The following is a 12,649-nucleotide window of genomic DNA, read 5'->3' as shown; positions in this document are numbered from 1 at the left end:
ATAGTTTAAAGACTGAAGACTCCTTGTCATCGACAATTGTGTAACTTGAATAAATTACGTATATATATATATTTATTTGATTTAAATGCATATATTTAGTCATATATGTCTTATGACTACTGTAAATCAGGGATCTTCTGATATCATTAAATTGTTTGATAAATTATTTACTCTGGCAATTCCTGATAAAACCTATCATAACGTTGGTGATGCAGTGAGAACTACTTTTCATATTTACAATAAGTAACAGACAAAGATTCTGTCTCAGAAAAATCGAAGTTAAGAAGTTTGTATAGAAGCGTTAAAGTATTTATAAAATGACATTTCAATGACGTAATTAGTAACAGAAATCAAAGCAAATTCCAAGTTAAATGCAGATAATACGTTTAATCTTGAAGAAGATGCATTGAATAATGTGCATACCTGAGTTGCACTACTCCAAACAAATCGACATTTTTCTTCGTTCCTGTGTAAAGATTACTATTTTTAATAGTATCGAAATAAAAAGGAATAGTAAGTCAGTCGGGTGTCATTATTTATTAGGCTCAGAATGTACACAATCAGTCAACTTTATGGAACAATTAAAAAAGATATTAACATACTATCAGAAAGAAACGTGATAATAATCTATATTTGTTAAGTCACAAATGTAAATATTTTGTCTATCATTTCGTACTTTGGCTTAACTTTTATCTACCAAGTTGTATATAATTTTATTTAACATATAAATTACATTTCAAATACAATAAATTGTAAAGGAAATCGTCGTATACCAAATTCATAGTTTATAAGTGACTGGTTATATTCAAGTTTCTCGATGCCCACTATGAGTGCATAATTGCAGCTGTCGAGATCCAGATGGAAGGAAAATGACCTTTTTAGCAAGGGAATGTTCACACAGCATGCAAATCCAGTACAGTGCTTAAGCAAATGGCACATCATGTTCTCTGGCAGTGCAGGCAGCGATATATTAACAGGACAGTCTGAATGAAGAGAAATAAGTTATGATATTAGTTTTAAATTAATTAAAATTAAAACACAGAATGATGCTAACAAAATCACTTGTGTTTTTTTAACATTATATTATTTGTTATCACGTATGAAAATATATATGAAAGTTTAAGTTACCAGATAAATACTACATAATTTACATCTACAAGATTTTATGAAGGCAGGTACAATAAATATAGGTATCGCTATAATTATGGAGAGTTCATTTTACCAGATTTCCATCCAACATTAGGTAACTCTACATTGCATTCGTCTTTCAGTAAATACGGTGTAATTCCTAGTTCCTCGAACAATCTTGATCTTAGAATATTAGTCAGATCACCCGTCACTTTATCTGTATTTTCTTTAATCCATTTGTCATACGAAAAATCTAAAATCATTAGTTTATAAAAGTGTGTCTATAAATATCGATCATAAGGGAGCATATATTCATATTGTTGTTTACCTCTAATAATATTCTACCATTTTAATTGGTTAAAAGGTTGTCACATGGTGACCTCTATATTCCTGTAGAGGGTCAGTAAATTTTCATGTTAGGTTAGGTTAAAACCAATTGGTCATTGAACAAATCAATTATTGCGTTTGTTTGTGGGGTAAATGTAATAAATATGGGGACTCAGCTAATGCCTCGAACGCACCATACCCAATATATCATATTGACCCCATATATTTCAGCGGAGGGTCACTAATTAACTGAATCATTAATATTATTATAAAAGTGTCCTAATATTCGCTTTTCCGTTGCGTTTAACAAAAATTAACCCCTTTGTATTTACTATAATCTATTGCGTAAAGGGGAAATTAAGACAAAGAAAAAACAACATAAAACTGTTAAAAAATCGCGTGAGAATATTCTATATTTTACCGGGAAGTTTGAAAGCTCCATTGAAATTGCATAGTGGTTTGGGAAGCAACAGGTTTTCAACAATAGGTACATCCAAGCTACATCTGTTCCCGTCAAAGCAAGCACGAGCTCGTACAGAGATAACGAATTGTTTGCTTGATTTTAGGTCATCAATCAAATACCTGTAATTGTTTAATTGTGTTCTTGCAAAACTGCACATAGAGGTGAGACGGGATTAATACATAATAAAATAAAAAAAATAATAAATAAATAAATAAATAAAGGATGTAAGAAAATAAAATCGGTAACGTTAACGTAAAATACCACGAAGTTTTGAGCACAACGAAAGTATCTGACGCAACACACCGCACAACCAGCCATCCGTGACGGACATAGTCAACAATATCACAAAATGAATGTATTATTTTGACGAAGTCAGTTTCAGTATGAGAAGCGGAGGTATTTGGGTGGAGGGGGCTATCCACTAACAAATAGAAGAACTACCTTAACTTACAAACTGTTTGGACAAAAAAGCAAGGTGAAATAAGGGACACCATCTAAAACACTAGGAGGTTTAAACGTGTTTGTTACGACTTGTTAGCAGAAAGAGAGAAATGTATATAAATGTCCGTCTGAGCTTAGCTCTTTAACTAGTGAACATATGCCAGGTTTAATAAATCAAAACATGTAAATATGGTTCGTTCGAAATATCAGTAAACCAGTCGACGTTATTGGTTTCCTATATATATTAGTAAATAATGTACATAGTATTAACCGGAATATCATTACATAGAAATACGTCCGTCTTGATGTCATTAATAACTGTATTGTATTGTAAGGTTATTACTAACTCTATTTTAAATACGCCTTTTATGTCCAGTGATTGCCAAATTCCCCATTCGAAATCGAACAATCGTATTTCTTTGGAAAACCTCTCCACCTTCAGTCTTAATTGATATGCACAGGCGTCAAGATCAACCGCAATACTAAGTGCTCTACCGATCAAAGGAACACTAATACAACATTCAACTGCCGTGCAGTGGGCTGGTATCGAACACGTCATAATTTCAGGTACCTTCAGTTGAATATCCATTCTTTCACATTCTAAAGAGAATGATAATGCCGCTAAATTTTAACGTAGTATGCTATTGCCCAAAAATATAGCTAGAAATACTTGGTTGTAAAACAACAACTCAATGTATTACATTGTGTAATTATTCTTTTTTTATGATTCAAGATTAACAATTTTGTAATGATAATATACATACATTTGTATTTTGTTCTTGAAACGTATCTCTACTTCGAAAAAAAAAAACAACAAAAAACGAATGCCTCTGGTTTACATAAACATTTTCAAACAAAGACATAGAGCTTTCATTTACCTATAATTGTAAATAAAGGCAAAATCGTCGAAATTCTGCAAATCTTTCAAAATTAATTATAATACACTCGAAAAGTTGTAAAATATATAACTCAAATGTCTATGGCTTTAACCACGCAGTAAAATATGTGCAGTACAATAGTTAATGCACTTGACAATTTATTCCATGTTTGACTTTGTTAATACGTTAGTACTTTATGTTTTGTAGGCATATATATTAGATAAACACCTAGAAACTTGCCCTTTTAATCTAAGCAAAACTAATAATGCAGTGGGATTGCCTTTCTTTAGATCTGCACTTTAATCAACTTTTAATCAAAATAATATAGAATTACTTAGTCATTATACCGTTTATTAGTTTGTTATCAGCTGACGATTGGCATTGTGTCCTATTCATATACATGGCCACACCCAGTTGTTCAAGAAGTTTGTCAGCAATAATATCTGGTAGATCATCCCCTATGTTTCCTATCTGACTTCCAATACTCTCTAAATATTCTTCTAGACTAAAGTCTGTTAAACAAATAAAAACGTGCGTATCAGTGTTATTCAGTAGGTTAATGAAACATAACGTGGGTTTGTATTTTATAATAGTGTCAGTTTGCTTATCAAATGCTAAACTAGCACGAAAAATAGTATGAATTATAGATATGTGAAAACCCCTGACAAACAATAATCTCAATGGACCATGACAAACTATGAAGTACAATAATCTGTGAACGACGACTGAGATGGAGAATGTTAATGTCACAACTAGCTTATGTAGATATCATTCTCCTTTTTGGTGAGACATACTAGAGCAAACAACGATCCTTTGAAATTATCATATCTTCTACCTGATAATGACGTATTCCAATCACAACCAAATTTTGGCAGCCTTGCATCCTCCAAAAGGACAAGATTTTCTTCACAGTCACCAGATTTTATACATATGGACATTTTCAAATTTAGAACGTACTGTTTTTCGGCTTCCAAATTTATAACAGAATATCTGAAACCAATATCAAATGTTCAATTTCTTCGTTGGGGTTATTATGAATTATAATGGAATCTTTACACATTTTTGGTAATATGGGAAGACAGGAGGTGTTCCTCAGGTCGTTATTTCAAACATATGAGGACTATTTGGTCATATCAATGATATTCTGGAGATCAGTTTTATGGTTTCCTCATATTAAATAATTCTACACTTCACGATAAAAAAATATCAATGATAATAACAGTTATTAATATAATTATTATTTGTGATTACAATGGCATATTTAATATACAAAACAAATCAGTTAAAAATGTCATAACAACCTCTGCCTTTTTAAAGTTCTCTAACCTGTGTTTTATACTCCATGATAGGCTGCCAATCATACATACATTAATGTCACTTGTTTCGAAATAATTGTGGCCGCAAAGCCTTAGAAAAGAAAAGACTGAAAATTGTTGCTTGAATTTACAAATGGAATTTATTTCTGATACAGCACACTTCCTGTACAGATTTTTCCAATTTACGAGGAAATAATGCCGACTACAGCCATTTACACGAGTTATGATCACGCTAGCGTGTCATATTTCTAGCTTTCTAGCTTTCCTATGAAGATGCCTTTTTCTAGAGAAAAAAAAATCAACATTTTCCATAAAATCTTAATAGATACATATATCAGCTGTAAAAGATTACCAAAGATATCAGATGTTAATACATCGGTCACGGAAGGTTTGTCTACATGTATTTATCTTTTTAAGACGTAGCAGTGGCTACGTAGCTAAAAACGAAGCCACTTTAGAATAAATACGGCATCCATTAAAAAGTGTCCAACAGAATATTAACAAATTATTTGGTTGATTATTATGTTAAACTTTGTTGTTTATGAGTTGCTTTATGTTAGCATGTCTATGATGGTCAAAATACGTAATTCTTACCTGATCCGTAATGCCCCTAACAGTGAAAATTCTTCTGTTTTCCCCCATTCGTAGTCCAGAAGCGATATGTTTACTCCAAATTTTTCAATTCCAACGGTGAATACATAGTTACATGCATCTAGATGCAGGTATACCTTAAATGAGCGTTTGACCAAGCCTACAGTCACACAGCAATCAACTCCGGTGCAGTATGACGGTACATGACATGTTATAAAATCTGGAAGGGCTCGACTCTTTATGGATTTTGGACATTCTAAAATAAAATAATAAGTTCCCATAAATGTTGCAATAACATTTAAGTTTGTTACAGTGCAACCTCTGTAGAGCAACACCCTTTGGGAAATACAAACACTGACTGTTGTTGTTCAAGAGAGGTAAATTTGATAGTATATTTCAGCTTACGGAAATTTTGATGATGCTATTATAGAGAGGTTTTTGTTTGAGAGCCTATCTTGAGAGGTTGTATTGTATATCTTTATTTTTTTTGGCATTGGGATTCAAAACGTTACAAGTGGTTTGGCATATGTTAGATCTCCAACACCTCTTTTTTCCTTTAGTTCAATTTACAGCTTCTTTTGGCGTGAAAGATAATATCAATGCAACTTGAGTGTTTAAAGTGTTTTCTTTTCTTAGCATCCAGATAATAAAGACACATAATTCACCTGTCATCCAGCCATCTGTAGCATTAATGTAAGGATACAGTTCACGTTTGCACTCAGTTACTTCTAGATACTTAGCAATACCCAGTGCATCGAACAATTTCTCAATCATGAAGTCCTTTAATGTGTCACCATCTAATTCATAGCCTAAGTTACCCATCCAGTTAGTAAGGGAAAAGTCTGAAAAGATAGAGTCAGTTTGAGATCGAAAAATCCGTACTTCGAACGAACTAGACTGAAGAATGTCCCACTGATTAACGGTCGTTTGCAAAATGGTTTAGCGCATTAACAATACGAAACCAAAAACCCCACATATGCTATTTATAACACTATTTTTTCTACATTCATATTTCTTTATTATTTATCTATCATAAAGTACTTCTATTAAAACAAAGATAGCATGTACATGAATTATTCTTACCGGGTATCGTTAGTCCAACATTCCAGTCACAAAGTGGTTTAGGAACATAAGCGTCTTTTAGTATTTCCATTTCAAAAAGGCAGGTGTTTTGTTCAAAACATATTTTCAGTTTTACATTAGCAATAAATGTTTTTTTGCTCTGCAGATCGTCGATTTTATATCTGGAACAAAACCATAAATATTAGTGTTCCGTTTTGTATTATAATACAGTGCATTTAGAACCAGACTCATTATATTTTAACCAATGCAAATATCAAAATGTTGACCTCCGTTAAAATAGTGTATTATGTAGTTACGTAAAACCCATTTAATTGACAACTTTAATATCAAATAACTTGAAAACTCAATAATTAAGTAACGGAATACTACTAACTCTATGCGAAAAAATCCTCCCAGAGTGAAATGACTGTCTTGACCTGAAAATTTGATATAACGTTCTCCTCAATGACTATGTAATGTCACGTATGTTGTAATATTTAAAGATTATCAGTTTAAAAATGTTTATTAGTTAATCATTAGACATCAGATTTTATTAAAATACGGTTATGCCACTAGTAGTACAAATAAACAACGGTCATTGAAAGTTATTCATTTAAAAATAGTTTATGTGTAATACTTACATGTTCATACAATTAAAACCTATTGAATGCATCTTATCTTATGTTACAGTAATTCTGTTCTGTTATTAAGATCACTGTAGACATTAAGTAAGTATACAAATTGAATAATTTCTACTAACCCCATTTGTAGTCTAACAGAAGAATTTCCTCTTCTAAACGTTCAATGCCCATAGTCAGTTTATATTTGCACATGTCCAGTAGGAATGAAACATGAATCGTGGTTCTCAATATGTCTACAGATATGCAACAGTCTATACCTGTACAGTAGTCCGTCATGTAGCAAACTATTTCCTCTGGCAGTTTAGGTAATGATATGGAAGCATTACAGTCTGAGAAAAAATAGTAAAATAACAATATGTCAGTCCTTTCTTTGTCAAAATTAACCATTATATTTGTAGACATCATGATTATGTTTTATGTAGTCCACACGTTCATATCAAAATGATTCTACAATGTGGAATGTTATTAAACCCTGATTTTTGAAAACTTGTGAATATACTTAAAGTTGGAAAGTCCTGCAAAAAACATATGGCCGTGTGCTTGAGTTTTAGCTTAGCAGATTTCAACATTTTTGAGAGATCTAGAGGCCGTAACTATGAAATCATAATTCAGTACGTAGAAAGTTATTGAAAAATCAAGCTAACTGTTTTGAAGAATAAATGTGGACAAGCTAAATACGGACGGGTGGATAGACAGGCTGACAGACGGACAGCGAATGCTCATTTTTCATTCTTAAGAGTCACGAAAAGGGTACATGTAGTAGGAACATGTGTTAAAATGACAGCAGCACGGTATTCTATTTACTAGTTTGGAAGTTTTATTTTTCAATTAATCGGCACTAGCGAGTGGCAGACACGCTAACGGTATATTCCCTTTTTTACAAAATCAATCGAAAAATCGCAGAACTTAATGCGATGATGGATAATAAAACTATCGGACAGACTTTGACTTACTGGTACATGAAGTAATGTTCTATAAGGGTATACGAACAGTAAATTGACGGTCCACCTTGAAAAATGACAGGCTTTAACCAAACGATAAAACTTCCAACTTTTTCATGTTTTATATTATTTAATCCGAAGCCCCTAGTCGATTCTACAAAGACAAGCTTGCTGTTTATGATTTAGTCTTTATCCAGCATGTCTGCAAAAATTTTCAGACTCGTTAACAAGTAAAACTATTTGAACACGTCAGTTATGTCTTACCTGAATTCCACCCATTGACTGCATTTGTATAAGTCGTATCAGTAGCAGAACATGGTGGCTTTAGCTGGAATTTATCAATGTTTAGCTTACTAAGAAGCAGTGCAATTACTGCCGATGGCAAGTTGTCATCTAGTGTATGACCGATTTCTTTCAACCAGTTACTAAGAGAAAAATCTGAAAAATAAACGATTTTCGTACAAATATATACGAATTTTATTATTCAGCTACAGTGCTTATGTCATGTTTGTTAATAACCCTTGCTTGCAAATGGTACTAATCCAAATGTTACAGTATTTGAAACAAAAATTAGAGAGCTTTTAAATGGATTGTAAACTAGTTTATCTTGTCTAAAGAGAACACAAAAAGCTATTATACAGAATGTAATCAAACAAAGTACGTCACAGAAATTCTAGTAACAATAAACTAACTAAACATGATGTAGAAATCAACAAAAGCATACTTCCTAAACTTAACCCTGCATCAAGGTTGCATACTGGAATAGGAATCATTGTATTCTTGAAAATATCCGTTGTAAATTGGCAGGGTTCTGTAGAATCCATACAGACTGCAACCGAGAGATCTACGACAAAATTCTTCTCAGTCTTGTCTATCGTGTACCTTCGGAATAATAAAGGGTATCAGTAAATGTTCTTTTATATACATATTGGCTCAAACATATGCCATTTCCATATTTTACTTGAGCAAACTAAAACATTTCTTATACATTTTGTCAATTAATGCTGCCTATATCCGATCTGTTGACAAAAAAAAAAACGTTCCTGTCTTATAAAGAAGACTTACTGTGAAATCATTTTTATTCGCGTAGGACAAATTTTCGCGTATTTCGCGCTAGGACCGATGCGCGAATTTAAGACCGCGCTATTATAAATCTTTTATTATATCTTTCATTGCTAAAATTGAAAATGCGCGAATTAAAACCCGCGCGAAACAGTCCTTCTTCACGTTTGCGCGAAATTTCATGCCAGCGAATTTAAATGATTTCACAGTACATCATCTTTGTTTGTAAAGGGATATAAAATGTCCCGTACACATAGACGCCGTTAACAATCCCATATTTAGTTCATTTGAGCACTGAGTGCTGTTTCTCTACCCCTCCATAATACTGATTTAACCTAAGATTTAGTTATTGACCCAGTGACAGTGGATGACAGACCTGATTTACCATTTAAAAATGTTCATTTTCTGTATTTGATTCTGAGACAGATAATTCTGTGTCTTCAAATCTGTTTGATCGACTAACAGACTCTGACAATGACCAAGGTCATAAATCGCTGTCAAAGTCGAAGGTTATTCACGTACAAAACAATGATCCTGAAAATTCACCATTGTTTCTAAAGGCTGTTAGTAAGGAACAGATTTCGCAGGTTCTTGTCTGCTATTTTGTTAAACATGGAATTCTATGAGAAAATGGTGGCCACCAGATCTCCCTGCTGATGATAAAAGGACAAAACATTACAAGAGTGCGATCCCAAAAACATATCGTCGGGAAAATCTAACCCTGGCTCATGAAACGCCTATGTCAGATTATTGTGGTGTAAATAAAATATACCACAAAAACTTAAATGACTTTTACAGGCCTTATATAAAATCTGATGTGTCCCAATTTGTAGGTCATGTCGGACATGCCAAATAATAGGTTAACCTAATCAGAAAATACCCAAGGCACATCATCAGCCAATATCCGCACTTGATGAACCATTCAGTAAAATGATAGAGGACTGTGCTGGTCCCTTATTGCCTAAAACTAAATCGAGGAACCATAATCTTTTGACAATTGTGTGAATTTCAACAAGATTTTCTGAAGCTGTTCCATTTAAAAATATTCTGGACAAATTCTATTGTTGAAGCGGGAACTAAACCTTTCATATTTATCGGTCTTTTATAATCTGTACAATCTGACCAAGGTTCTAATTTAAGTCCAACATATTTCAGCAAGTATTATATAACATATGCATAGAACATAAAAATATTCAGCCTATCACCCAGAAAGTCAAGATGCCTTAGAAAAACTTCATAAAACATTGAAAAATAAGTCAGGAACATATCGTTTTGATATAGAGAAGGATTGGGATGAAGGTATATATTTTTTTTGCTATTTGCTGGTCAGAGATGCTGTACAAGAATCACTTGGCTTCAGTCCATTTGAATTATGACAGTTCTTTAAATTTGCTACAATATGTTTTTGACTTTATATCTTTATACTTTATAACAAAAGCTTGTGGGTTAGCACGTTTAAATTAGAAATATGCTCAAAATAAAATGAAATCAATATATGATCACTGTGCCGAGGAAAGAAGCTTTAAACCGGGCGATAGAGTTTTGGCAATTATACCTATTCCTGGTAAAGCAATACAAGCTATATATTATGGTAATTTTACTGAAAAAAGTCAAGTATCTGGATTACATTATTAACACTCCTAGGAGGCGAGAGCAAAACAGTTATGTCATATAAACATGTTAAAAGAATACATTGATGGAAACAGCTCTTTCCATTAACCTGTTAGTGTTAGTTTACCTGTTAGTAAGACAATTGAAACTTCAGGTGAATGTGATATTGAATATGATGACAGCACTGCAAGTGGTCAAATAAAACTTGAGAGTTCTACAATAACTGGATAAAATACTTTCTAATTTGGAACCTCAACAAAGAGAGCTGCTGAGACAACCTATCTATGAATATGAACATTTGTTTCCTGATGTATCAACTAGAACTAATAAAATTTTTGATGACACTGAACCAAAATCTACTTCAATTAAACAAAACCCATACAGAACGAACCCTACAAAACAGAAATACTTAAAAGAAGAAATAATATATCTGCTGAACAATGATTTCATTGAACCGAGCAACAGTAACTGAAGTTGTGTTCTCCATGTATTCTTGTTCCAAGTCCTAAAAAATCTTACCAGTTGTGTACATATTACAGGTAAGTTAACAACGTCATAAAACCTTATTCATTTCCAATAGCTAGAGTTGACAGTTGTATTGATATAACTGGAAATGTACAATTTGTAATGAAATTTGACTTGGCAAGTTCCTCGGACAGATAATACTAAACAGGTTTAAGCAATGGTTACACCTGAAGGATTATTCCAATACAAAACCATTTAGAATGAAACTTTAACCTGCAACATTTAAAAGGCTTGTAAATTCTATCATTTCTTGATTTTTGATGTCATCATATACCATGACACTTGGTAAAGTCAACTGCAGACCATAAAGGATTTCTTCAAATGAGTCAGTGAAGCAAACTTTACAAATAATTTATCAAAAGTGAATTTTGTAGAGATGGTGTTAGTTTCTTAGATAATGTTGTGGAACAAAGTCAAGTAAAACCCATTGATACTAAGGTCGAATCCATTTCCCAGTTCCAACCAATAAAAGACAATTTATTCTTTTCCACGGCATGACTGGATATTAAAGATAATTTTGTCACAATTTTCTTCAATTGCTGAACACTGAACAAGTTTACTCACTAAAAATCCAAATTTATATTGAATGGTGAATGTCAAAATCATTTTAAATTAAAGGCCATACTCAAGAGTGAACCAGTTATTTTGGCATCCAATTTTGAAATCCATATAGTATTAAGTTAACAGTAGATGCTAGTGATATTAGTGCTGGTGGGATATTGCTACAAGAAAATATTATTAACAACTTTGGAATCCTGTCTGTTATTTCTCGAAAAAGTTTTATAAACATAAGATAAATTACTCTACTGTTGAAAAAGAGGGCCTAGCTCTTATTTTGGCAATTCAGCACTTGATACTATATTAAGTGCGGCCATGAATCCTATTGTTGTTTCCAGTGACCACTATTCTCTCACTTTCTTTAACAAAATGAAAAATAAAATACTTTCCAAGAAGACTGTCTAGCGAGTCAGGTGTAAATCACTATGTCACAGGACTCTTACCAGAGTGTTAGTCATTCTAGTTGAAACTCTGTACCAGTCGCAAAGTATTTAAAATGTTAGATTTTATCCAATATATCATAACTTTTCTTGCAACTATACTTTCTGTTAATCGTTCATATTTATATTTCATTGATTATTTATGAAGTCTCTGAATCTTTATGTTGAGGTAGGCGGGCCTATCAACATTGAGCAATCGTCACTTTGTCTGCACGTCCCGTATAACTGCCCATTCTTTAATCATTAAAGTCTAATAATGTATACTTATAGTGCATAGAACGCTATCGGTACGATAACCTATATAATGGATGAACAGAAAACAAAGATTACGTAACATCCCTGTTTTAAATAAACGTAATTAAATCTCGTTGAAACTGTTTTTATTATATCGTATCAAAGTTCGTGTAAAATGTGAAAAGAATAATGATTTTTGTGAAAATAGTATGTTTTAATCTATTTGCGACGAGCTGACCATGTTTCTAAATTATCATGAGCGAATATTTTCCTATATTTTAGAGTATACCAATCAATGTCGTATTGTAAGTGTTGGCAGCAGGCTAAAACAGAATTACAATAGACTATATACTGACCTGATCTTGATCAGCTTTAAAATTGTTTCTTCTGACTGCTCTCCTAAAATATACACATTCACTTGTATAAATAAA

At 32.5% G+C, this 12,649-nt stretch overlaps 1 protein-coding gene across 1 annotated transcript in view; it reads right to left on the bottom strand.

Moving 5' to 3' along the window:
• Positions 1-423: 423 nt before the first annotated feature.
• LOC128553035 (uncharacterized) overlaps positions 424-12,649 on the bottom strand; it is a gene marked incomplete at both ends in the record, with an annotated part of 71,006 nt that continues 58,780 nt past the window's right edge. The window contains 15 exons of the mRNA XM_053534141.1: positions 424-466; positions 774-983; positions 1,223-1,381; positions 1,877-2,037; positions 2,707-2,959; positions 3,585-3,749; positions 4,073-4,227; positions 5,148-5,400; positions 5,810-5,986; positions 6,228-6,388; positions 6,601-6,643; positions 6,967-7,176; positions 8,053-8,226; positions 8,513-8,670; positions 12,575-12,617. Coding sequence (XP_053390116.1) covers positions 424-466; positions 774-983; positions 1,223-1,381; positions 1,877-2,037; positions 2,707-2,959; positions 3,585-3,749; positions 4,073-4,227; positions 5,148-5,400; positions 5,810-5,986; positions 6,228-6,388; positions 6,601-6,643; positions 6,967-7,176; positions 8,053-8,226; positions 8,513-8,670; positions 12,575-12,617 — 2,365 coding nt within the window. The remainder of the gene's footprint in view (positions 467-773; positions 984-1,222; positions 1,382-1,876; positions 2,038-2,706; positions 2,960-3,584; positions 3,750-4,072; positions 4,228-5,147; positions 5,401-5,809; positions 5,987-6,227; positions 6,389-6,600; positions 6,644-6,966; positions 7,177-8,052; positions 8,227-8,512; positions 8,671-12,574; positions 12,618-12,649) is intronic.

The sequence above is a fragment of the Mercenaria mercenaria genome, unplaced genomic scaffold (assembly GCF_021730395.1).
Source record: "Mercenaria mercenaria strain notata unplaced genomic scaffold, MADL_Memer_1 contig_3409, whole genome shotgun sequence".
NCBI lineage: Eukaryota > Metazoa > Mollusca > Bivalvia > Venerida > Veneridae > Mercenaria > Mercenaria mercenaria.
This window is presented reverse-complemented; position numbering and strand designations above follow the sequence as displayed.